This window comes from Lagopus leucura, unplaced genomic scaffold (assembly GCF_019238085.1).
Source record: "Lagopus leucura isolate 7727_CA_CO unplaced genomic scaffold, USGS_WTPT01 Super-Scaffold_100009, whole genome shotgun sequence".
Taxonomy (NCBI): Eukaryota; Metazoa; Chordata; class Aves; order Galliformes; family Phasianidae; genus Lagopus; species Lagopus leucura.
This window is the reverse complement of record NW_024962266.1, coordinates 20,617,372-20,641,817: the sequence shown is the minus strand read 5'-3', so window position 1 is coordinate 20,641,817 and position 24,446 is coordinate 20,617,372. Positions and strand designations below refer to the sequence as shown.

The following is a 24,446-nucleotide window of genomic DNA, read 5'->3' as shown; positions in this document are numbered from 1 at the left end:
CCAATTAGGTATCTGCAGTGCTTTAGGTAATATGCAAAATACGAGGCAGCTTGTTTATTTTCCACTATCTATCAGTGCCGAGTCCCTACCTTCAGGATCAGCTCCACCACTTCAGTGTGCACCAGCCCATGGACCGGCTCCCCGTTGACGTGGGTTATCAGATCCCCTTCACGCAGCCCTGCTTCGTTCGCTGGACCACCTTCCTCCACGTGCTGGCAATGAGAAGGGGGGGGGATGACTGCTTTGAGAGGAATGCACAAAGCTGCTGGCCCATCTAACGCAACACCAACCCAGCTCATCCTTCGCATTAGCTGCTTCAATGGAGGGTAAAGGGAACCACTGACTGGCACGGCCCACTCTGCCATTCCTCCCAGCTTCCCAACAGTCTCTCCTGATCCAAGACTGACAGCCAGGATGGTTAACCTGGTCAAGAAACCAGCTCCTGCCAAAGCAAGAGAGTCAATACTCTTCCCAAACTTTTCAGCACTCAGGAATGTTAACTAGATACTCTTGATTTCCAGGCAAGACTTCAATCTTTTTCAATTTCGTTGTCATTCTACCACGTACGTGCTGGAATCCAAGGCTGACAGACTTTTAAATAGGACTCTGCCATGTGTTTAGGCTGCCTGTATTACATTTAATCCCAAACAGAGTGTCTTTTTCCACTTTCCACCCTTTACTGACCCATCCAGCTCATTGCCTTTGCCCATCACAGTTCAAAAAGGCAAACCTCCTTTACAGTGAGGTGACATTCATGCTCAAGAATTCTGCAACTCTCCCTCTAGCAGCAAAACAGTATCAGAATCTTGGTAAATTCAGCATTTTCCCAGGACAGCCAAGAGGAGCAAGGGAAAAACACAGCTCCAGATTATTTTGCTAGCTAAGAATGAGTGTTAAACGATGACCAAAATACATGAAGCCTGGATTGTCTAATGAGCAGACATACAAGGAAAAAGGACGAACCACCTTTACCCTTTCTCTGTTCTAACTGCAAAAGTCAAATCACCCCATGTCAGGGAACAGGACATTCCTAGAAGTCATACACGTTAACAAAAGAGGAACAGAGATCAAGCACCAGCAGTAACGGGGAGAAATAAATACAGACATGGAAACCAGACCTTTTAGCATAGCATGCAGCTACGCCAAGAGCTAAATCCCTCAGCAGTCAGCATAGCAGCAGTGATGCTTCAAGGCTTGTAATCAATTCCAAGTGACTGCTTGGAAAATCCCAGCAGAGTGAGCTGATCCAAAGCAGGCTACAATTGCTAACGCAAGTCTGACCAAATTAGCCGTAACTCACCCTCATGCAACAACCTCACTAAAGAGAAAGACAGTATGTACATAGAAACATGCTTCAAAGTATGTGCTACAAGTGAAAGGAAGTGAATACATGTAACCAGGGAAGAAAGAAAGAAGAAAGGTTGCTATGGTTCTGTGACGGGCTTGAAACCTGCTACAGTCATAAAGGTTTCCCCCACCCAACAAATGATAACTTTGGGTCCACGGAAGGAGAAAGAAAACAGGGTGGCAAAATGAAATTCATAAAGCTAAATCCCATGCTCCCAGCTAACTACATTTCCGGACCCAAGGGCACTCCTTAGAAAAGCAGACACATACCCAGACCATGTGATGCACAGTGTAGATATCACTGTCACCCATATAGACACGAATGGCACGCAGAGTGAAACCGTATTTCTTTCCAGCCCGATGGATGATGATTGGTGGTTTCAGGTTTGCGATAGCAGGAGAAAAGTCGCGGCTGGGTGAGGAGTCCCTCGAAGATGGGTTTGAGGATAGAGAATGAGGTGACATTGGACTAGCCAATGGGGAACACGTGTGGTGATCTACAGTGATGACACAAAGGTGTGCAAAAATTAGGAAAGCAGGCCTCCAAAAGAGAGAAAATTCTTGTTAGAGAACAGCTAGGAAATCACCTCTCCCAATGCTCTTAGAGCTGGTCATTTTTTTTCCTGTGACCTCAACTAATTCATGTTTCAAAATACAAAACCCAGTGAAGTTTCCAGACAGCACATTTAGTAACGTGTAGTGTGCTTGCCTGCAATTACAGCTGGGTCACAGCATTTAATTTTCCTGTTTCCTGGATTTACAACCTGTCATAGTTAATGACTCTAGATGCAGTGCTGGAATACTCTAGCCCAAGGGTATGATTTATTACCCCCCCCTTCCCAAAGAGATCAGATCGTTTCTAGATTTTGGTGCAAATAACACATTGGTGCTGTGCTCAGTCAAAATCAGTAATTTTAAAAGAAAAATCAGTTTTGAATATGACAATATGACCTGACTATGTGCAGGTAATTTCTGGTAGTGTTTTAAATTCTTAGGGGCAAAAATACTTAGCTCTATGAAGCAGCCATTGCAGGACTTTGCTGCTAGAAAACAACATCACAGGTGTATGTCAGAGTACATTTCCCACACAGCTGACGAGTTGAATTCTCACTTATGTGGCTCAGCTGCCTAAATGTGCCACTTAAGTGGCTTAGCCAGGCTAAAGCACCTGGCTGTACAACAACATCCTCTTCCGAAAATACAAAGCAAATACAGAGTTCTCACTTCAGAGCGAAGCTGGTCAATATCAGCAAAAAAAAATCCCAAATGGTAGGATTATTAAATGCAGCTGTAAAGGGTAATCCCAAACTCACTAAGAAACACCTGCTGAATTACCCAGCACATTTTTCATCTGGCAGATGAGCGCAGCTTTGGAAGGACTTTTGCTGGGAGATTAAACACATATCTTAGAGATTTTCGTGAGTGGATCAGAAAGCAACCAGTGCTCAGCCCATAAGGAATGAAATGTGCACCACCACGAGGTGCCCAGAAGCATTTCTGTATCTGTCTCCAGCTCCCAGCAAGACGGGCAGGCACTGCTCTGCCAGCAGGCTCTGCTGCTTTGGCACAGTGGGCCCAGTGGAGCCCAGCCTCCTAATCTAAGGCAGATACTGCCCTGGGAATGCAGCAAGGCCTTATCCTCCAGAAAGAGGGATAAAGTCCTTACAGGGGGAGGGGGTTGTCAGAGTGGTCTGTGGGAGTGCTGCCTCCACATGCTGTACACCAGAAGTTGGTGCCTGGCGTTAGGAATCATCAAGGCATGGCTCCATGTGGAGACAGAGCCAGGACAGCAACACCAGCTTACACTGTGACTTATTTACACCACCAAATTCCTGAATGCTCAGTTATGTGAATCACTGAAACTCCCCTGAGGCACGCACAAGGCACAGGCACACAGTTCCCAAGCAGGCTGTCCCCCCCCACAGAATAAAGAGTAACACCCTGAGGGCTAAAAGCCGTTCCACACTGATACGCTTCGTGCTGCACAGGAACCAGCTTCTGCTGCTCCAGGAGCTGCTGCTGATGGACCGGCTCGTGGAAAGCTGCCGTGTGCAGAAGCTGTGCTCAGACCACACACAGTACTTTGTGGCAAAGCAGCACTGCTGTCCCAGTGAGCAGTGAGCCACCAACAGCACGGGTTGGATCGCTCCCCTCCTGCCAGCGAAGGCACCGCTCCAGGAGAGCGCAAGGGGAAGGACCCGCCTGCGGATCTGTTGAGTGTGCGGGCAGATTCTCACAACGCCCAGCCCGAGGCACTTCTTACCTGAGGGAATCATGAGAGACAAGGCAGTGGCGGACGCTGATTTAATCACTTTATTGACTGGTCTGGAGGCGCGTTTCTCGCCCGATTCCCCGGAGAGCAACCTGTGCCGTGCGCGCCGCACTGCCAAGTCGCTGATGGCTTTAGGAGTGGTGAAGTCTGGGCCTTCGTTGCTGTTGCTGCGAGCGCGTGGATCAGAGAAGTCTGCAGTGCTCCCAGCTACAGTTTAAATTAAAACAGATTAGAACCACAGGGAATTCCTAACGGTCTATTCTCCTACAGGCAAAATACATTAAATCAAAGTCATGTTTACATGTAGTCCAAGAGTAAATTTTCCTAAGAAGAAACCCCAGGGCTTGAATTTTTATTTACAGAAATGGTGTTATTCTGAACACAGAAAATTAGTGGCTTCTATTCTGCTGGAAAAGCTTGCGAATGAAATCACGTTGCTCAGCGGCAGAGCTGCACGAATCCTAAATCCGTGCTGCAGTTCTGCAAGCAAGCCATTTGGATGGAATTGTTCAGAGATGTAAACAGGTTTATGGAAAGTGCTCCATTTTTACAATCAGCAAGAACCGTCAATCCTTAAGTTAAAACCTGCCTGTAATAGCAGAACCAGGTTTTATTGGAGCTTGCACATAAAAAAGCCACTTTAAGAGAATATGAAGGTACTAAAGCCAGGGAAAGCAAAAATGTGGTTGGAAAGACAACCTTAATTTGCCCCCTTCTGCGTACCACTGCAATTTAGTCTCGAGTTACTTAACCTTCTATAATTATGTATAAAACACAAAATAATCTTGAACATCAGCCTAGGCATGCAGCATCAGCAGATGCTGGGGGTGTACATGAGCTCTGTGCCTCAGTTCCCCATCCGATACTTCAAGGGGCACTGTGAAAAGACATTAATTAGAATTTACAAGGTGCTCGGAAATTAAAGGGGTGAGCATCACTGCTAGTTCACAAGGGAAATTAATCATTCTGTCTTCAAAAGCAAGTTTTTGAACAGCGTGCAATAAATAAAGCCTAAGGGGCACATTTTGAACAATGAGGACAGAACAAAACATTGATCATTGCTCTTTAAGTGGGCACCGCTGCTCTGCATACCAAGTAAAGCAGAAAGTACCATGAAAACAACAATTTGGAGCAGCAGTCCCAAAGACTACTCAATGCCAGTTCTACATCTAACAGCCAGAGTTAGAAAGCTAAGGTTCCCATCCCATGGTTTCGCTATGGGAGTCACAACGGGTTTCAGAATGTCATTCAAGTACGTGGTGGCTTACTTCCTCCATTCATCCCTACACCTTCTCACATGAGTTAATGGAGAAAGCGATGGTCTTTTCTGGGAGGATGAGCTGTAGAGACAAATGGGACAACTCTGGAGTAATTTTAACAGACTGGATTGCAGAAGAGGGATAATGAGAAATGATAATCTTGGGCCTCACTCCAGACTGGAGGCAAATCTGCTTTCAGGTCTCTCCACCTCCTAACAACCCAGCATCACATCCTCCCAGTACCCCTCAGCTTGTCCTTGCCTAGTCCTGCTGCCACGCTGACTCCATGCTCAGTCACCCCTCCCTTTACAACCTATCCACAACCTCTTTGCCTGCTTGCTCTCAGCCTCTCCCAGCAACTGGTTCGTCCAAAGTTCTGTTCAGCCCAGCACTGGGATATGGCTCCAGGAAAGACAAAGCTTCAGAGAAGTCACATACTGATTTCTAACACCACTTTACCTATGCAAGATGCATTTTTTAAGACTGCAACTTGATTAAATTTAGGTGTATTTGGCTGAGACAGCAAGTAGCATGCAAACCCCACGTCCCCAGCAAATTTCACAGAATTATAGAATCACAGAATCACTGAGGTTGGAAAAGACCTCTAAGATCACCCAGTCCGACCCCAACCCATCCCACCATGCTACGTCCCTCAGTGCCACATCTCCACAGGTCTCTAACACCTTCAGGAACAGTGATCCTATCACCTTTCTGGGCAGCCTGTGCCAGTGCATTACTGCTCTTTATGAGAAGAAATTGTTCCTAAAATCCAACCAGAATCTCCCCGAGGGCAACTTAAAGTCATTACCTCTTGTGCTATTGTTAGTTCAAGCCTCTACTCAAAACGTTCAGATAAATAATCATAGGAAGTGAGGATCTTTCAGTATGGCCAAACACCCATATTTCTGCAGCCCCAACTCAGCAGTCATCTGCTCTGACTCATGCACCACATCATTTTAAGCAGGCACTGATTATATGGGTCTCAGCATGGGAAGATCTTTAAGTGAAGGACTAAAATAAAAGATGTAATTTTGAAGAGATTAGACTGATGTTATATTAAAGGGAAGCACAGCAATGAAACTATACTGGGATAGAATGGCTTGGGTTGGAAGAGACCTCGAAGATCATGCAGTTCCAAGCCTCTGCCACAGGCAGGGCTGCCAACCGTGCCATAGCACGAGACCTGCATTTCACCCAACACCTACATCCAGTTTCGTGCAGTTAGCACCTGTAAGCTAACACAGCGCTCTGGCAGAGCGTGACACCATCACGCAGGGTACGAACCTGTCAGCGCCGTGGTGCTGCTGACAGCCATGCAGGGGGTGGTGGGCCCAGCATCGCCCTCCAGCTGCAGCTCGTGCTCCACGGGCTGCTCTGGGATGGGCACCGGTGACTGCACGGCCGACAGCAGCATCCCCTCTGACTGAGGCCTTTTGAGCACGGCTCCCTCGTCCTCAGCAGAGATGGCAAAGCGGGGCATGTCCAGGAGCCCCGAGCAGCGCCGGCGCACGGTCAGGGGCGGGCTGGAGTCACTCTCTGTGTGCGAGGATTCGGACATCGACAGGCGCTTACGCAGTCTGAGGGAGAACACAAGGCAGAGCCCCTCCGTTACAGCAGTGGGATAGTGAATTTTAAAGGACAAAAGGGTGCACAGACCCAGCTCACACCTCTGAAGTCAATTTGAGGTGAAGTTACGAGACTGAGCTGCGCCATTAGGACTTAAAACAGCAAAGCTTTGAAGGTATCACCCGAATTTAGATTTCCAGTATATTCCACTGTTCAGCTTCGAAGCAAACAAGGAATAAACGTGAAGAAAAATATAATGCAATAAATATGATAACAAATATTACAAAATTCACAATGGCAAAATACCAGTCACCGTCCATGTTCCTTTCGGTATTACATTGATTTTTCTTTCAAAGCAGCTGTGAACTTCAAGCCAGGAAGGCTTGATTCAAGAACACCAGTTAAAAGCATAATCTATAAAACGTTTTTTGAATGGAGTCATACAGACTAGATCACAACTACATTCTGTGATCTTTCCAATGCCAAATTTCAGTGTAAAAGCTTTACAGAAGTTGTACAAAATGACAGAGTCCTTTTTGAGGACAAGTTTGACAATTTTTTCAGTTATGCTGGAAACGTGGTGGCCATCCAAATTCTGGGCATTTGTGTATTTTCCTGATGTTTTTTATTAGAACAAAAGATTTTGGGGGGGATATTCTGAACTTTGGAAACTTTGGACTGTTCTAACTAATGCTCTTTGATTAACAGTTTCTCTAATGTATGACAAATGACAAAAAAAGAACAGACTTTGGATTCTCTGATGTTGAAGAAAAATCTGCTGTTGGTACATCTCCAACATAATGAGTATTTTCACAAATGAAAACTCTACTGAAAGTTAGAATTCCTTTAAATTCACTTAAAGTATTTGCTATAAATTCAGGAAAGATTGGTGCTTAAATGGATACATATACGGACATTTGTTTTCAACTATTTATTCCACTCACTGGGTTTCACCTGTGGAAATGTATCACGTGAAGCATTCCTGACCTAACAGAGGACACAGAGTTTTGGCACAGGTCAGTCTCTCTCATAAACTCAAGTACTGAGTCGTGCTGGACTTACATTTCAGGAGACCCGATCACCCAGCTGCGGTCCCGACTCTTCAAGCCACCCAGGCTGTCCAGCCGGTCGTCCTTTTCTTCACTCAGACTCCGTTTAGTTGGTGGTGGAGTTTTCCTCTCTTCGTGGATGGAGAGGCGTTCCATGCTGCTGTACACCTGCACAAAGCAGAAGAGCCCTCTGTACAGAGAAAGCATATTTACCTTACCTGGCCCTCTTCTGATCAAGGGGCGCAATCTTTCCTCCCAATGGAAGACATTCCCTGGCAGTATGACCGTGGCAACGCTCTTGGACTAAATAATGCAGTGCAGGTGTGACATGCTCAAAGCGTGCCAGGGAGAAAAGGAAAAAGGCAACCTTCAGAAACGTTGAATAAATGTGCTTTTCTACAATGCCACCCAACACCTGTCCTCTGAAAGCAGCCCAGCACGCCACAGAAACACCAAGATTTTTATGGAAACTCATTGATGTTTGCTTATAACAGCTCTCAAATCCACAGAGAAAAATTCCACAAGCAGACCCCTCCAGCCTGGAAGGCTGGCATCTGCATCTTGAAATCTTACTACACAAATTCAATTCAGTGATAGGCATCACGCTCATGACCCCATTTCATTATCAGCAGTCTATCAGCATTGCCCCGAGCTTCTTTCAGAACAAAAAAGTCCTGCCCTCCTCAAGGAATCTACTATAATGCTGACAGCTTAATGAAAGTGCCTTTCTTGGTTTTACAGCCGTCTTTAAATAATTAAATGATTAAGCAAAAAAAAGCCATCCTTTTAAAACTACACTTGACTGTGGACCTAATTTACATAAGAAGAGATTAATGAAAATAATGTTATTAAAAATTCAGAGCATCAACAAGATAACTATTAATAAATCATATGGCTGAATTGTCAGACAAGAATTTCAAAATATAATGAGCCTTTTATGCCTCCCACATTACAAATGCTGTATAATTTTCCAGGTCTTAAAATAAATTCATTAAAAGTGAACTTTTTCTCTTTGTGGCAAAAACATCGAACCCTAAAGAAAAGCCTCATTCTAACAGAAGAATAATACTTGTGGTGAGAAAAGTCAGAAAAAAGAAACTCTTACACGCTCACGAGAACTTTTTCAAAATCCCAACTAATCCTCAGGTCCAATTTTAAACACACTTTTGGCCATGCAAATCAGGAGCAGCTCCATAAAATTAATGTTAACTGCTACTTAAGCTACTGTAGCCCATCCGAAGACAAAGAAGAATGCAATAGTGCTTCAAAACTGACTTCAACAGTGGAAATCTGGAGGAACTGTCATGAAAAACTGAAATCTTTCAGTGTCCCTAAATAAAATGCTACTTCCGTCTCCCCAAGAAGTTGGAATACTGTTCGTAGGGCAGGCTTAAAAGAGCATTTCTTCTCCTTTCTGTCTCTCCCAAACATAATTTGTTTTATCCAAGCTAAGTGGAGTTTTACTACTTTGAAATATCTGGGACAGCAGTTTTTTATTTCAGATCATCTGAAGCAGAATGAGAGAACCGCACAGGCCTGAGTAAGGCATATTGAATCCAGAAAGCATGGTGAGAAGGAGCATCCCCAGGGCATCCTGTCCATTCCCCTGCCTCAGAACAGAACCACTCTCTTTCAATCACCTGGCAGATGTTTTTCCAACCTGTTCTCAAAAGCCACCAGTGATGGAAATTCTAGCAGCTCCCCAGGCAATCCAGTGCTTAATTAATTTTCAACATTGGAAACTCCTTCTTACCATCTATTGCACAACTCCTTTGCACCCATGTTTCCATACCTTGGGTAGAACAGGAAGAATAATGTACCCCCTTTCTTCTAGAACATTTTAGGTTTGATCCTTTGTAGACCCTGGATAATTCTTTTTGCTTTCCTCCGGACTCTCTTTACCAGTCCACATTTATTTTTGAGAAATTTCCCAGGACAAAGCACTCTAGCTGAGCTGCACCTACTACTAAGCACATAGAAAGGATTACTTCATTTGCCTTGCAGAAAACATTCCTTCCCACTCCTTATAATAGCTGCTTTTTGCCTCAACAGCCTGGCATATTTAACACACGATCCTTTTCTTTCAAACTGTCACCTCACCTTTTGTTCAAAACAATGAATAGCATAGGTGTAGAACTTTGCATTTACTCTTACTGCACGGGATCCCTTCAATATTAGACCACTATTCCAAAATGTCAACATCAGTCCTCATCCTAATACCACCCTGTCACCTATTAGAACACCCTTTTTAGAACAGCACTGTTCAAAGCAAACAAGCTTTGGACACTCCCTACGCCAGCATCCAAGTCATAGTAAAAACATCACTCAGATACACAACAGACCTCTGCAATGCCCCGCATATTAGCAAAACACTAAGAAACACAAAATGTCATTCACCAATTAGCCTTTCACCCACCTTCCAGCAGGCCACAAACTACCACAGAGCTAACAAACACATACAGATTTCTTTCCCTCCTCAGCAAATACTAAACACTGTGTGATTCCCACATATCATCTGTGTGATTAAAATCTACCTCATACGAAGCACCAAAGCCTCAAAAACAGTGTTCCTCTCTAGATTTGTGTTTTCTACAAGGCAGCATGCTCCTACCTTGCTAAACCTTGGTGAGCACGAGGAAAACTGCCGAATTTCCACATGATCATCATCATTAGTGTCCTCCTCCTCTTCTGAATCCAGGTGTTGGTACCGTTCAGAACGGGCTGCAAACCAGGCATGGCAGATTTCATCAGTGCATGGAGCATTGATATACCTCAAGCAATATGTGCTTACCCCAGAACGGCCTTTGTATCAATTCCTACTTGTCTACTTACGAAGAACTCTAAGTGTTCTTATGCCATGATGTGTATTCTCTATAACAGTGAAACATATTCAGGCAGTTTTGTTCACCCTGTACACATAGCAAGGAAGAATACCTCCTTCCTACTGAATTTATCTTATATCATCAGCTATATTATGCTTGAAATGCTGATACTCAGCACAAATTCTCTGTGTGTCTAATCCTGCAGACCCTTTGTAGTAAGAATATTTCTTCCCTAAGGCACACAATCCTATGGAAAGAAACAAGGAAATAATTCATTGCCCCAATTTCCAATCAACAGCTTTATGATCGCAAGAAGCCTATCCTGCATACAAAGATGCAAGCCTTCTTTAAAAAATAAAAATATTTACCCCTCAAAATATTTCCTCTCCTCCCTTCCAGAACTAGAAAAGGATTAGATTTTATGAAAGAAAATGGGCAAGCAGCCAATATGCAGAGCTATTTTTAATGCAAAAAATCTAAACTGCCTCCAAAGAGATTTTGTGCTATGAGATTTGCAGCACTGTAATTCTAAGCCAGCCACATTAGATTTTGCAGAGGGGGACGTTAATAAGTTTGGCTACAGAAAGCTGATAGCTGTACTGAGCCAAATTTACTGTACTGTATCAGCCAGAAAGCTACTTTTATAAATTCTAAAATTTTCTGCATTAGGGTTTGTAACAGCAGTGCCAGCTTTTATCAATGTTTGTGTGAGATACTTCTTGATGTGAGGCTCCCAGCCTTTATACAGTGATTGCATCAAAGTCATCCTGATTAACCTGCTGAGCACGTCCCCTCCCCTACCTGTACCCCTAGGCTAAAAGCCTGTCCCCCAAACAGGGTTGTGGTTTTTTGTTGGGTTAGATGAAAACAGCTGATAGGGAAAAAAACATATCACTCAAAAACTCAGGGAAGTTGGGTACACCAAACGCTTTGGAAGTACTGCGATAAATCGAGCACAACAAACACAGCATCTCTCTGCTGGGCCACGGCTGGCAAGTTCACAGGCACCACTGAAAGGCCAATTGACTTCAACAGCGACGTTTTTTCATTTAAAACTCATCTGCTTTCAAAGAAGCCTTACGTGGCATTCTACAGAAACTTTCTGAAGTAATTTCCATCCAGCGCTCTATTCAATTTCTAACAATGTCTTATCTTGGACAATTTCAGAAATGAAGTAGGCACAAAAAGTATGATGCAGTTTATGCCTAATCTTCAGTCTTACTGTCAAAATAGCTTGTGTCATCCTCGGACTCCAACTGGGGGATGAATTCAGCTTTCTGCCGAAGTAATCCATTCCAGTCCAAATCCTTAAAGAACCGATGCTGTTTCACTTCAAAGGCACTACCTGAAAGAAGAATCTTTTATTGCAGGCTATTTCTTTCAGCATTTGCATAACAAGAAAAACAAACCCTAGAAATATCAAGAGTCTGCAACAATGTACCTGAGTACATTTAAGTCGTGCTTTTTCCAGGAATTTTGAGAAACAACTCATCCTTTTACCGAAGTGGTTATACAGGGTAAAATCTGAATGATATTCTCCCTTCCTACCTCCTCTTCATATTTAATGACAACACATGACTAAACGGGCAGGAAGACAGCATCTGTTGTTACATTCTACAGAAAATTGCAAGATTAAGAACTAATTAACATATTAATTTGAATTTTCCAAACTCTAAATACCGCCTTGCTCATAGCTAAATAAAAAGAACAAACTAAAAGGTACTTAGCATGCGAGTAGCTCCACTTTCACAAACTCATCCATTTGCTTAAATCAAGGCAGGGCTTACGTATCTTCCTGAATTAGTATCTTTTAACTACTATCTTCTGAGTTATTAACCTCGTAAGCACACAAAAGGAAAAACTAAGAAGGATTATCTGCATGCTAGCATGCGGGCTTATTCTTTTTCCAGATGAAATTAATATTCATAAAAGATGCCACTGTCTTTTTTAAAAAGAGAATAGAAGAGGAAAGGAGATGAAAGGTTTGCTGAGTGCCAGTGGCAGTAAGAGATGCCAAGTGGAACAGCAATCTCAGCATTACAGGTATATAAGAAATCAGAAAATCAGTCCATCAACTCACGATGTAAGGCAAGAAACTCTACATCTTTTCTGGGACAGAAACACCTTTCAAGTACACAGATTCCAAGTAGAAAAAAACATGTGAAAATCATCTGATTATATTATTAATTCATGACCTATTCATCACCCTCATATGCACATGGGTTAGGTCTGCTGAATACATGCCTGTTGTAATTGCTATATATTTTTGGTTTTTTTTATCCTTTAATTGTGGTTTTCCAATCAAAAATCCAAAATTGAATCAGACAAATCAAGTCAACAAAACAGATAACCTGTCCAACCCACGTTGGACAAATGATTTTAAAACAAGTGGGCTGTTGAAGTTTGTTGGTATTTCTTTACTACCAGGAAATGAGAAGCATTGGCTCGTAAAACTTCAAATCTGATATTATAATACAAAAAGATTAACGTACGTATCTGACTTTGCCAAACAGATTATCAGACTTTGTTGCATGTTTGGAGGATTCTCCAGTAGTCCTCTAAGAACACGTGAGTTTTCATTTATTTTATTATGCCCATGAGCTCACTTCAGTGTAGGGGATTAAGCCCCCAGTTGAAGGAATTGCAAAGAAATCTGACCACGGACTGCTCGAATTGAGCCAAAATCCTCAACTAGACTGAACTAGAACAGTAGAGATTTGAGAAGTTACATTGCGAACTTGATGGTGCCCTTTCCTTGTTTTCCAGACAATACAGTAATATTTCTTAGAATCATAGGAAGGTTGGGTGGAGAGGACCTTCAAGATCATTGAGCTCCAACCCCCTGCCTTGGGCTGGCTGCCCCCACCAGATGAGGCTGCCCAGGGCACCATCCAGCCCAGCCTCGGGCACCTCCAGGGATGGGGCACCGCATTCTCTGGGCAGCCTGCCTGAACTGTGTGTGCATTACTTTTCAGAGCTTCATCAAATCCAGCATAAAGCTTTCCCCAGCTCTATACCAGGATTTTTCAACACGGATTGGTGTGCCTCACAGCCACAGTAGCTTCTTTTCATGCTTCTGGCATTTCCTATACGCTAGGCCCCTACCTGTCCCCATTCTTTCCAGAGGATTCTGGCGGAGGAGCTTAGAAATGAGGTCCTGGGCATCTGGTGGCAGTGCATCATCACCTTCTGGCCAGGCAATTTCATCTGGGGACAAAAAAAGACTTGACATTTTCTACCTGCTTCATGACCAATTTGAATAACCATTCACATTCCTACACCGTAAAATGCAGTGCTCAGTACTTCCCCAGAATTGCAAATACGTTGAATTCAGCAGCTTGCATACTTAACATAATTCAAGCATTGACATTTTCCAAAATGCATAAAATCCAGCCTCAGCTAGAGCTGCTGTCAATCCAAGCACTGCTTGTGGAGGAGAAAAAAGCATTAAGAACTCTATTAATAAGGTATGAAATGGGACTTCCATGACAATCCATAAACAATGACACTGACAATACTGTGGCTGTACCTCATGCCCACACATTCCACACTAGTTAGACTTGGAACAGAGCAAACAATTTGCAGGTAAGCATTTCATACATTAAGTTTATTTCTTCACTGAAATTCACTTCTTACAAAGGATATTTGCCAAGTGTGTTAAAAATGTACTGTTTCAGAAAGCACTCCCAATAGGAAATGTTTTCAGTGGCATATTCATTGAGAAATGACAGAGCTATTAAGCTAGATAGTACTCGACAATTTTCAATAGCTGGAATCAAGACAGATGTTACTTTGACACAAAGATAAATGCTTGCAAATTAAAAAGCCTTTGCTTTACATCCAGTCTTTCCTGAGCAAACTATTGAACCTCAATATTTTCAAGCATTTACTTTGCAGCAGAACAGGAGCAGAACAGAAACACACCACTGATCACTTGTCCAAACAGCTCCTCAGGTGTGTCACCAAAGAAAGGAACGCAGCCAACCAGAAACTCATACAGGATGACTCCCATGGCCCACCAGTCCACCGGCTTCCCGTAGCCCTGCCGGAGGATCACTTCTGGGGCAATGTATTCCGGAGTCCCACAGACCTCGAGGGAAACACACAAGAAAGCAATCACCTTCAGATTGCCAAATTCAAATCATATTCTGTCTGCATATGTCTATCTGCTTGACAGATTGCTACTGGTATGACTATATTTATCAGGGACTGAATTTTTGACACAACTCCCACTTCTCTGCATCAGCAGAATTTAGTCCCACTGATGCAGAATTAGCAACTCAGCGTGGTGATAAACGTCATCATTTAAACTTGGGATGTACAGTTGGCACAACCGCTAAGGACTTCATGTTGGAAGTACCAGGTTGCCTTGGGCTTCAAATCAACAACAGAAGCAAAACAGTTGTAAAAAAACATAATACTGCAAAATGCAAGACCATGAACTAGTGACCAGAGAACACCTGCTACAAAAAATACCATGATTCAGAAGCAAAAGGAGACATGGTCCCGGGTGTGCTCTTAGTCTACCACAGGATGATTATGAATTAACACTAGGCACAGAAAAACAAGAAAATTCTGCTGTGATCCTAGGTATTTTCAGAAGAGATAAGCACTTTTTAATCCCATTATACATGGCACCAGAAAACTGTATCCAGAATATATTATATAGTTCCTGTTAAAGATGCCCAGGAAATCAAGCTGAAACAGGTGCATGGAAGAGCTATTAATTAATCAAAGGAAAATCTATCCCATTATCTGAAAGAACTTGGCTGGTTAAGCCTAGCAAAATGAAGGCTAAGGGGGAAAGAGACCCCTAGCAAACACCATGGCAATGAAAATCAATTATTAAGCCATCAGACAAAATTACAAGAGCCTATAGGAACTTGCCACAAACTTTCCAAGCACCAGAAGGGGGAGACTGCGAAACAACCTTCCAGCAAAAGCTGTATTACATCCCTAAAAGAACTGCTGCAGCCCAGAGCACACCTTTGATGTCCTGAACTAAGAGCTGAAGCACACCACTTTAAAACAAGGAACTGAAACAAAAAACAATACAAACTGGTAGAAGAAAGGACTCGTATCTTTTCCTCCCATTGTAAAAACAGTAAGTTCAAGCTTACCTGCTTGTCCAGAAATTCCCTGGTATCCTTTTCAATGTGTCCCTCATAAAGGTTAGTTGTAAGACTCATTAACCCAATTTTAGACAGTCCAAAGTCTGTAAGTTTAATGTGACCCATGGAAGTTATCAGGAGACTAGAAGAAACAGAAGCAAAATAATTCAACATTCAATTAATTGTTTCCCAAAATGAATTAAAAACAGAAGAACACAAGGCAATGCTAAGCATGTTCCCAGTGTTCTCATAGACTCCTGGAATAAACCTCCTATGAAACAGAACATCGTGGAGCAGCTAAGGCAGGCAGAATTCAGGCTGCTTTCTGCCATATTTCAGCAGTGGAGCAACAGCTCTAAGGTAATATTTGAAGATGTTCATCCTATTCCCTCTGTGTCTGCTTGGTTCTACACATCAATAGCAAGAGACTCTCTAAAACCTCCTGCATGTTAGATGTCATCAAGAATCAGTACTGTCTCTAGCCATCTCATGCTCTTGCCCGTGAAGAAAGTCTCTGAAGAACTGGCTCTCATCATAAAGCTTTGGAAGAGTTCAAGACTTACTTGTCAGGTTTTAGGTCACGGTGAACAATCCCATAATTGTGTAGGTACTCCAATGCTAGAACAGTCTCAGCAAAATACATCCTCGCCATATCAACAGGCAGGGCACCGATGTTCTTGAGAAGTGTCGCACAGTCACCCCCTAGAAACAAGTTCCAAATACGGCACAGTGAAATGGCAAGTGTCAGCAACAAAAAAGAATGGCTACAGCACAACAGTACTAGATAACTACAGAGAGCTTCCCAAAATCCGTCTCCTTCAACCTTGTTATATGGAACTCAAAACTCCCTCTTGAACTTCAAATAAATACAAAAATCTTAGTGTTATGGATTCAGCCATACCACCCCCTAAGAGAGCAGGAGGATCTCTTTCCAGTGAGGACTGGAAAGTTCATACTGACTTCTGACCCCAACAGCTTTTCTACACGTGGCTTTATAATTCCTCATCTCCACTGTGATCATGTTGGATTAGTCACTGGGATTCACAAATGGAGTATCTTCTTATGCCAAGCTATACTAGGGGTAGAATGACTCACTTCTCCAGCCCAAGCAGTCCATATACTCTCACTTAAAAGGATATCATCACCTCCCTTGTAGCTGCAGGGTTGACTGACCTCACTCTACACGAAGAAAGAAACAGCACACACCTAAGATATTCTTCCCATTTTCTGCAATCAGTATCACATCCAAAAGTACATTTCTTATAAATCACTTGGAAACAGCATCCCTTAAGATGAAACACGCTGTATACATGCTACGTGTACGTCCTAAGAGCCATTTGCTCTTTGCAGGTTATGACAAACATACCTTCCACGTACTCCATAACCATGCACAGATGGCGCTTGGTCTCAAAGGAGCAGAACATGCTGACTACAAAGGGGTTCTCAGCAAACGTCAAGATATCTCTCTCAACAAATGCCTGCTGGATCTGGTTCCTCAAAATTAGGTTCTGTTTGTTGATCTTCTTCATGGCAAAACGTTGACGGGTGGTCTTGTGGCGCACCAAATACACCGCTCTGGAAAATCACATACCAATATCACATCACATATACAATCAACATACATAACTCTTTCGGATGGATTCTGATTGACTATCTGTGATTCCATAAAATCTCATCTCATTGCTTATCTTCTCCCCTAGAAAATGAGGAACGCCACAATGCTGCCCTTCAAAACCTATTCTGCCTTTGAGAATTACGGAACATTTTTGTGGATGTGGCTAAAAAGGAAAATTATATATTTCAGGCACAAATATCACAAATTTCTTTATGTATCAGTGCGATGGGGCTTATATTTTTCAACACTATAGTCACCATTTCACTAAAAAAAAAGAAAGAAAAAGTCCAAAAAAAGTATGAAATCAGCATGATTGCTTTCCAAACTCCATAAAATGAACTTGATGCAACACTGTCACCAGGGATTTCCTTCAGTATCTCTTACATTTCTATCATTTGCAGATCATTAGATTCCTGCACATTAATAATACAGTTTGCAAATAAAATTTTCATCCAGTTTCCCTGCCTGATTGAATCAGTACTTGCTTCCTTTTCTCTAGAGTATATTACATTTAACATGGTATTTTGTCTCACAAGCAGCTGACTATAAAACACACCCAGCATGGAGACAGGAATAAGTAACAGCAGAACTACACCTCTCCCCACTTTTTGAAAATTTATGTTTAGACCATGGAGGCTAAGCAGATATACAACTGAAAACATACAAAAGCTTCTTATCTGACAATATGGAGCTTCAACATGCTCCACCATGTCTTCAAAGACCAAAAAATGTACTTTTTCCACTGTTTTTTTTTTTTAAATTTGCTGTTAAATATGCACTCACTTCAACAAAATACTCAAGCACATGCTTAAGTTTTGTTGGTTATTACCTACTGAATCACTGCTCTTAGTTATGGCCTAATGAATATCCCTGGTAATGATAAAGAGTCAGGAATCTTTCAAATTCTGGATAGACTGTACAACTAGTTCAGATTTTAACTGACCAGCAGCTTCATCCTTGATTCTTTAATGAATAACAAAATCTAACAGCACTCTTACAGTATGACAGATTTCAGCAGATTCGCCCCAATGTATTTGAAGAGCTCACAAACAGCCACAAAAACATAATCATAAATGGAAGAATGGAAAACTATAAACAAAGCCTTCCTCAATGTTCCTGCTGTTTGACTGAGTCACTAATAACATTTAAATACAGAATGTTACCCACACCCACTGAGGTAGCCTTCATACAAACAGAAATCACAGGACTTCAATACTCAGCACTGAAGGAAATTCAGGCAGGGAGGCCTTGATAAGCAGTAAAGAAATGGGTACAAAATAATTTTCTCAGACTCTTAAAACTCCCTTAAAAAAAAAACCCAAAAACTACCACCACCCATTGTTTAGTAAATCCCACAGTAAACTAGGGGGGTGGGTGAACTATCAGTTCAGTACAGTGTTAAGGCTGTCATAGTTGAGAACTACTTCCAGGTATGGGGGTATAGGGTAAGAAATCCAGAACACATAAAAGAAATGGCATCTCAACCAAGAAAGTAGAAGACATCGCAAGTGTGGAGCTCAAGACCTCGGCAAAATTCATTTATGCTTCAGGCCCAACAAAATCCATTCACTTCCTTAGCTTTGCTATAATGCCTTGCTGGGTAGAATGACAGCAGTATTTTCTTCTAAAACAAAACCTAGAACGTCTTACCCATAAGCACCATTACTGATCAGTTTAATAGTTTCAAACTCCTCTTCGGATGGAGTTTTCTTTGACTGGACGGAGGCTCCACGGCTCTGGGGAAAGAAGACAAAGAAAAAGAAATGAGGAGTGCAGGAACAACTTCATTCTATATGCCACTTCTTTCTGTCCATTTCTTCTTTGAGTATCATTCATCCAATCTCAATCCACCTCTAAAGCTCAGGAGCCCTCAGCTTTGGGATAACTGTCAGTACTCCCAGCAGCCCTGCACATTCGCCCCACAAGCATTAGCATGGTAAATCAGAGGGCTTGGACCTTTTCCAATATTATTTAAGTACAAATTAACTAAAAAACTACAGACGTTTGAAAATGAATGAGTGATATAACTAGGTTTTTCCACCAGTTGATACTATTGTCATCTCTCTTCAATTCTCATCATGTTTTACAAATGCAAATAAAGTTTCTCCAAATGATTCTTATGCGCAACTTGAAGAAACATCAACAAAATCTGATGCTAATGCCTGTTTGCATCTTCAGTGATTTCACCTCCACACTACTGAGATTTGCACGTTTTTATAAGCGTATACTTTAGTTCTAATGTGCACTTCTGAATGTCAGCACTTTTCTCCTCTTTTAATTAAAATTACTTTGCATTATCATTCATCCTTTATTGCAGACTACCTCTTTGCAGAGAAAAAAAAGAGCGACAGACAGTATTGAGTGTATTACTGCTTTACCTCGACTGAATCATCTGTCTCAGGAGTGTCTGGGCTGTCATAGCTATTCAGCTGGGCCATTTCTGAAAAGAAAGAGGAGAGATTACTCCTAATGATCTCAATCAAACACTATTCTCTTTGTTTGTACAAGACAAACAGGATTTCAATGGGTGCTTGTAGATTATGAAGGACATACTTCCCCCCCTCCATAAAAAGTCACCCCAATTATACACTGCTAACCTTTAACATCCTGTAAACTGTAGGCAATCTTTTATATAGAGGTTAATATGATTAATTGCCCTAATCTCAGCATCACTTATTCTAGATGGTTTCTAAAATAAGCAATAAATGCAAGTTAGGGGAAACTGCTGGCTAGGTAACGTTAAACCTATTCCAAGCATATTGCCCCGTGGCACCTCTGTCCTCCAGAAAAGAAAGAGAATTACATTTCATACAACCTCTCTCCATGAAATGTGTCTGAGTTTGCAAAACGCTGAGTAGCAGCTAACTGTGAGAAATGCAGTTAGTTTAGGCAACTCAGCTGTCTTAGGAGATGCTATAAACTTTGCAGAACTAAATCCTACATTAACTACTGGTCTCTGAACAGACATCACTGACATTTCTGGGTGCCCTCCTTACAGAAAGGAAATAAGGCACCTTGACATCTCCACACATTTCTAAAGAAAATTTGACTTTAGTAAGGGGAATTAGTGATGGAAAGGTTCTCTCCCATGACAGGGATCAAAGAAAATTTCTCTTTAATGTCAGATTTCAACAAATGCTATTAAATTGCATTTAGCAATCTTTGGTATAAATTTTCCCGAAGAGCTCTTCACTTGAAGTCAACCTGTCACTGTCATTCAGGTAAACACTGTACAAGTTAAACTAGACCTATCCAGACTACTAATTTATGCTAAAATTATGCTCTCTTGAGGAAACAAAAAGTACGGTTCAATCGCTGAAATATTCTGCAGCAATCTCCAGTCTCTGTCACACTTTCTATTGTTGCTGAGCAAGCCATGCGTGCTCGTAAAACTTGTCATAGGAGAAAGTCGGTTAGCAAAGTGCCAGACAGAAATATTAACTCACAAATTCCAAAGTCAGGATCTTCTGGGGCCATCTACATTTACAACATATTCAAGTTACTGTTTGCAATTCTGGGACCTAGCAGAAAAGCTGTTACTTTCTTCTAAAACATTACTCATACAGGAACCTGAAAAGCACTGTAATCTCACAGACCTGATCAAACCTGGATGTAACAGGTAAAAAGCAAATTTGTATGGCTTCTTAGAAGTGTATGAAATGTTGAAGCGCAATATCCAACATTTCTTAAAGCTGGAAGGAGTAAAATAAATCATCTTCATTACAAACTAGACTTACTCTGAATATAAATTCATGTTAATTATCATGAACTGTCTGGGAAAATATCTTTTGGGAACAGAAACAAACACTTTTATATCCAAGAGAACTCCCAATTAACTGACGTTATGTTTATAACAGACCTACTTCAGAAAATTCAGAATATATCAACTCTCCACTGAATCATGCATCGATATTGCTGCTATCCTCACATGAAGTATTCAGTTATCAGACAATCCAGCGAGGCACTCTTCCTCCTACTCTGGTGACGCACCGTGTTGGATATCATCTAGTCTTTTTGGTTTCACTGCTATTTAAGATGTAGAAATACAAACGTTCCACTCAAAAATCTGCACTAATCCTGGCTTCTCACGGAAAACCTCAACTTCTCCCAGAGAGGACAACAAATGAACTGAACAAATGACTGAATCCAACTCAGTAGCACTCCAGCAGTGGCAGAAGAGAAATAATATATTTAATTTTAGTGACCAATAGCCCAGAGAAAACAGTTACATCATAAAGCCATTTTCTATCATTTTTTTAGCTATAATATAGGCAGACATTATTAACACCATAAGTAAAGAACTGTCAATTGTGATGCGTGGTCCTTAGCCCAGCAATACTCCTCTGAGATGTGGGGATGGAAAGGACAGTCTGGAATTTGACAGCAAACAGGAAAATAAAGAAAAATGGCCTATAAGTTAACTAACAATAATAAAAAAAAAAGGCTCCTTGAGCTTGTGATGACCAGGAGTTAAGAGTCTGGAGATCTGGTTATCCTCTCAGTAGTGTGGTGAGTACAAAACCGGAGCTCTCACCCTCCAGGGGATCCCTGGTGAGTCCCAGCTGGCTGATAATGTATCGAGGAATGTCGCACTTAATTCCTTGTCCTTCCTTGGCATGGCCTTCTGCTGCTTCTAACAAGTGGTAGAACTCTTCAGGATCAAACTCCTAAAGCAAGGTGGTGAGACAGACAGAAAGAGGGGCACATGATTCAGCTTTACAATTACCAGATTGCTATACAGGAGAGAGAGAGAGAGGGAGAGTGGGTTGAATTATCTGGATTCCTCAGAAACACTCAAAGCTAATTCTGGGCTCAGCAAGCATTTCATCCTGCTCTGCAAAAATAGTGCACATCTATAGTCTGCTGGCTGTGTATCTGCCATTCAAAACATGACAAGGACAGCAGGTATTGTTAATGAAAACCAAACTATCAGATAATATGGTCATCATAATGTAAGTGTTAACCTGGACCCCCAGTTTACCTTTGCCATTGAGATGTCCTAATGAGAGGTCTAAAGAGGGCTGAAGTATCTTTTGCCCTCTCTGACAGGTGAGATAAGCCAATGTGAAGCTCTCCTACTTTCAAATATCACTTCTAATCAAACCATAAACCCATTCACCTCATTTTGTAACAGTCCCAATATTAGAAATCACTAATAGAATTGTTAATAAAATTACTAATCTACCAGCAGAATATTTCAACCTCTGTATAAGAAATACCGTTACAGGGTAGATGGTGGATTATCCTATCAGCTCAGGTTTGGTATACTTGGAGAGCAAAGATTATAAGCAGGTGTGATCTCTTTTACTGCACCAATAGATATAGTTGGAAATCTACAACAACATTTGGGTGCAAGAGCACTGCTGCAAGATCACAAAATTACTGTAGTTCTGGCCCTACAAACCACATCATTCATCATTTGGGAGCAACGAGGAAGGAAGATTCTTCCAAAATTTTTTAGTGAAATGTTAACAAATTACCCCCCCCAAAAAAAGGAAAATCGATTTAATTTCCATGAGAATGTAAAGCCTTCTCTTGTGTTCCTTATCTCCTGAGGTGTCTCTCCCAAGGCCCAGACTCACCAGGCACTCCAGCAGCCGAGCTGGTCGCGCTATGATGATCATCAGCTTCTTTACCAGTTGGGTAACAAAGGCAACCTCGGAGCTCTCGGATCGCTCGTGGGCCTGTGGAGAGCAGCACATCACATTGTGTCCTAGCAGAGAACTCCTCATTTATATATGTCAAAGCTCAGTCGCTGTAATTCGGCAGCAAAGTCATGACGGAGTCAGGCCAGGCAATGATCTCAGCTCACTCAAGGATGCCAAGTTACATACAGCTTTCCCATTCCAACTGACTCCTTTTATCATGGAAGAGCTATTTCAAAGGCTTTACTTGCATTATATCACCTTTAAGTTGTATTTGATATGATGTGGTCTTTTTTTTTTTTTTGTAATGAAAACAGGATTAATGATTTTTTCAATTTTACCTCCCACACAATGCTGAAATCTAGACAATGCCCAACAGCTACACCTATTTTCAGGCTGTGCATTCAGCTGGAATTCCAACTACTTCTGTTCATCATCACGGAAAACCTGAACTTTGTTTTCTCTCAGTTCCATTTCATAAACCCTGCCTAACAACTCCAGCACTGTACTGCATGCTGTGGTGTACGAAGCACACCAACAAAGAACATACAGAAACCTAACTCAGAGATTTTACTCCTGTCCTCTCCTTTTGATCTGCAGGACTTGAGTATGAACTCAGTGTTTAGTTTCAAGGGAAGGAGGGAGATGCCTTTTTACAACAGTAAATACATTAAAATGGGTAAAGTAGAAAGCAAAGACAAATTTGAGCACCAAACCCATGCAACCCCAATTAACTCTTCTTTTGCTCAAAACCTTTCTGTCTACACAGGGAGTCCTGAAACACAAATAACAGAATATTTCACTGTAAGGTGACAAAAGATGGTTCCAGGGACATGAAAAAACCTCTGAAATGAAGCATAGCTTTTTCTTTCCAAGGTCAAAAAACAGGCTTTAGCACACTCACAAAGTCCAGAACTTAACCAATGTTCTTATGCTGGCAATGAGCCAGTAGTTGCTTATAGGAGTGATATTTTATCAACGTGCAGCAAGAAATGAAAAGGTTTGTTTAGCATTGTTCATTAAAACCACCTAAGAAAAAGACATATATGGCTAAGAAGCCAAAACACACATGAAATCACCTGGAAGAACAATAAAACACAGGGAGATAGAAATTCATAGCTAGAAAAACCACATAATTGCTAGTTCATCATCTGAAAACAGCATCAGAGATGCTTCCTGGTAATAAGAGTCTTACAAAAAAATATTTTGAAAGCATTGAAATAAATTGAGATTTTTTTTAGACGATATTTTCTAATTATAAAACACAGAATAACCAAAATGAAGGTGCTTAGTATTCACTCAGTGCCTCTTAATGCAATATCCAAACTCGTAAGTTACAATATGAATTCTATAAAGAAATTAATGATTTCATAGCTGAAAAGCCACTCCAGATCACCAGGGGTTAGCTGCTTTGGAATGAATAAATAAAACATCAACAACTTTGTATTATATGAAACATGAGACATGCAATTGGAATATCCTTTCCCCCCTTGCATATTATGAAAATAGATGTATATACATTTATGGCATCTGCTTATGGTGCTGAAGCAAACTTATTCTTTTTAATCAAGTCCTTTTGTTTTCTCTCTTTCTCATCTTCCCCAGCTTAGGCAAAATAATTTAAAAACGTAACTAATGTAATCAGGTGTCTGTGATGAAAATGAGAAGCCAGACCATGACTGCCAAACAAGAAAGAAAAGGGAAAAAAACAACACCACAACAGAGTAGAGGATAGCAAAAATGAAACACAACTTGGAACA

At 41.6% G+C, this 24,446-nt stretch overlaps 1 protein-coding gene across 10 annotated transcripts in view; it reads right to left on the bottom strand.

The window, feature by feature from the left end:
• The window catches only part of MAST2 (microtubule associated serine/threonine kinase 2), a 187,017-nt gene that overhangs the window by 7,357 nt on the left and 155,214 nt on the right, over positions 1 to 24,446 (bottom strand). For all 10 annotated transcript variants that reach the window (XM_042873336.1, XM_042873337.1, XM_042873338.1 and 7 more), the window contains 16 exons: positions 22,624 to 22,725; positions 21,576 to 21,708; positions 19,420 to 19,481; positions 18,692 to 18,777; positions 16,793 to 17,001; positions 15,990 to 16,128; positions 15,436 to 15,568; positions 14,240 to 14,405; positions 13,421 to 13,522; positions 11,538 to 11,660; positions 10,105 to 10,214; positions 7,507 to 7,661; positions 6,163 to 6,455; positions 3,611 to 3,826; positions 1,618 to 1,844; positions 90 to 212 (listed from right to left, as the gene is read on the bottom strand). In XM_042873336.1, coding sequence (XP_042729270.1) covers positions 90 to 212; positions 1,618 to 1,844; positions 3,611 to 3,826; positions 6,163 to 6,455; positions 7,507 to 7,661; positions 10,105 to 10,214; positions 11,538 to 11,660; positions 13,421 to 13,522; positions 14,240 to 14,405; positions 15,436 to 15,568; positions 15,990 to 16,128; positions 16,793 to 17,001; positions 18,692 to 18,777; positions 19,420 to 19,481; positions 21,576 to 21,708; positions 22,624 to 22,725 — 2,379 coding nt within the window. The remainder of the gene's footprint in view (positions 1 to 89; positions 213 to 1,617; positions 1,845 to 3,610; positions 3,827 to 6,162; positions 6,456 to 7,506; positions 7,662 to 10,104; positions 10,215 to 11,537; positions 11,661 to 13,420; positions 13,523 to 14,239; positions 14,406 to 15,435; positions 15,569 to 15,989; positions 16,129 to 16,792; positions 17,002 to 18,691; positions 18,778 to 19,419; positions 19,482 to 21,575; positions 21,709 to 22,623; positions 22,726 to 24,446) is intronic.